This window comes from Brassica oleracea, chromosome C3 (genome assembly GCF_000695525.1).
Source record: "Brassica oleracea var. oleracea cultivar TO1000 chromosome C3, BOL, whole genome shotgun sequence".
NCBI lineage: Eukaryota > Viridiplantae > Streptophyta > Magnoliopsida > Brassicales > Brassicaceae > Brassica > Brassica oleracea.
Genome location: NC_027750.1, coordinates 39,206,643 through 39,209,299, shown reverse-complemented (window position 1 = coordinate 39,209,299; position 2,657 = coordinate 39,206,643). Strand labels below are relative to the sequence as shown.

The window sequence follows — 2,657 nt, the reverse complement described above, 5'->3', positions numbered from 1 at the left end:
CATAATAATCTTTGCATTACCAGATATTGTACTTACGCTTCCAGCGTAATCTCTTATTTTGAGACTGGAGAAATATTTCTTATCTTTTATTATCGTGTGCGTTGACGCACTATCTGCCAAACACATATCTCCATCCAAAGTCTCAAAGTTTGGCATTTTCTGAATATAAAACATATATTATTCAACATGAAACATAACAAACATAACATATATCTTACAACAAAAGATACAGATACTATAATACAGTCTACATATATCACATCGATTTATATCACTTATCGATACTCTCTGGCTCAACCAGAAAATCTGATACGTCGAGATGAGTATCATCATTTAAACCATGAAAGGATGGCTCGGGGTCATCAGAGATGAAGTTTGTTTCACCTCTTCCTTTCTCTTTTCCCTTTTGGGATTCTCTATACAGATCGGCTAAGTGTTTTGGAGTACGACAATTACGTACCAAATGATCTTTCATGCCGCATTTGTAGCAAACATTTCCCGTTTGCCTTTTATCATCCCGGTTTTTTTCATTCCTTTCATTTTCGTGGAATTCTGTATTATTTCTTTCATCATAGGGACGGAATCTTCTTCCTCGTCCTCTTCCACGACCATGATAAAGATTTCCACCACGTCCACGACCTCGTCCTTTCCTATTATCATAACTGGATGATGCAACATTCGCTTCCGGGAATGGAGCAGATCCAGTGGGACGAGCTTGATGGTTTAAAGTCACGAGTTGATTTTTCTGCTCTGCTACAAGGAGGACTTGCATCAACTCCGAATATATCCATTCACCCGGTATTGTTGCTGCAGGATTACATTTTCAGGATGGAACGTGGAGAGAGTTTTCTCGATCATATCATAATCACTTATTTTCCCTCCCTATTGTTGCTGCAGGATTACATTTTCAGGATGGAACGTGGAGAGAGTTTTCTCGATCATATCATAATCACTTATTTTCTCTCCACATAACATCATCCTCGAAGTAATTCCGAACATCGCGGAATTAAACTCACTAACACTTTTGTAGTCCTGGAACCGGAGATGGATCCACTCGTGTTTAGCTTTCGGTAAGATCACATATTTCTGGTGATCGAACCTCTCTTTTAAAGATTTCCAGAGGTCACAAGGATCCTCTTTCATAATATATTCATCCTTTAAACCATCATGGATGTGGTGTCGTAAAAATATCATGGCTTTTGTCTTTTTCTCATCCGACACCGTTTTTGAACTATCGATAGTTTCCAAAAGCCTGTTTCCTCTCAGGTGCAACTTTGCACCCACTGCCCAGGTCATATAATTATTTCCTGTAATATCCAGGGCATTAATTTCGAGCTTTGTCAAATTCGACATGATAATTGTATTCATAGCATAATATATAAATATAGTAAAGACGGGAATTTAAATGCATAATTTAAATGCAGAAATTAAAGGCATAAAATAAAAGCATAAACTTAAATTGCAGAAATTTAAATAGCATAAATAAAATCGGGAGGCTCAGCCTACCACATGATCCGAGGAGTCATAGACTAACATATTGATCATTTTTCAAAGTCCGAAGAGACATGGTCTACCATTTTGACTTTTACTTATTTCAAGGTCCGAGGAGACTTAGTCTACCATTTTTGACCTTTTCTTTTTGTTCGCGGAGGCAAAGCCTACCACGTGTGTAGAACCTAAAATCTACACTAAGTATTTGATAGTGATCGGGGTTTGATCTAGGGAAGACAAATGATGTAGACAACGATATCTTTAGAACACAACGATGTTAAATAGTTTCCAGTAGGTGAAAATGGACTTTATTGATGATTAAGATCGAATACAATGAATTGAACTAGATCGAGTGATACTAACGAGATCGGTAAAGAAAGAATCTAAAAGTGGGAAGACAACAAGATCGATGTAAATGTGTACCTCTCTCTAGGGTTTTCAACGTGTTCTCCTCTGTTTCCACTCCTCTTCCTTTATAGTAAGTCGACTTCGAGATCTCTGTGGTAACTCCGCGATCTCAGCTTCTTGTTGCACGATCTCTGCGACCTCAGCGACTCCTTCTCGAGCTCGTATTCTTGCTACGGGCTCCGGCCCTTTAAGGCCCATACCTTTGATCGTGGCCCATTATGGTATTGACCAAAATTGGGTCCAACATTTGTCCCCCAGCCTTTTTGGTTTATTAGGAAACTGAAAAGGCGAGAAACTACCGTTATTTTGCGGTATCGCAATTCTCGGAGAATGGGGTGCCACGCGCGTCGTCTTGATTTGACTTGTCGGCTATTTCAGGATCATGTGGTAGAGATAGAAAGTTCGTGGTCGGTTAGATCCTAGCGTTCTCGGGAGCTTTTTTTTTTTAATTTTATGGTATATATTTTACTGAGCAGATCGTCTTCTTCGTCACTTCGATCCTTCTTTTTTTTTCGCCATTTTCCTCTCTCTTTCGCGACACTTCTTCTTAATTTGAAACTATGGCTGCCAAAAAATTTGGTCAGCATCACCAGACAATTCTTAATGGGAAAAATATCTACGCCGTTTACGAGCTCTGGGAGTCAGCTACGACGTGGAAATCAAACTCCCCGAGGACGATGAGACTCCGGAGAATGTGAGACCGGGGTACTGCAGAGCTTACGCGTCTCATTTCGAGGCCGGCGGCATATCGTTTCCTC

The 2,657-nt window shown here is 39.8% G+C and overlaps 1 protein-coding gene across 1 annotated transcript; it reads right to left on the bottom strand.

Annotated features, from left to right (window-relative positions):
- Window positions 1-271: 271 nt before the first annotated feature.
- Window positions 272-772, bottom strand: LOC106330584. The gene has a single exon (XM_013769028.1). It carries the CDS (start codon window positions 770-772, stop codon window positions 272-274), a length of 501 nt encoding a protein of 166 aa, XP_013624482.1.
- Between the last annotated feature and the right edge of the window lie 1,885 nt (window positions 773-2,657).

Excerpts from the sequence above, each read along its gene's own strand:
- LOC106330584 (XM_013769028.1), bottom strand. The coding sequence starts at position 772 with ATGCAAGTCCTCCTTGTAGCAGAGCAGAAAAATCAACTCGTGACTTTA.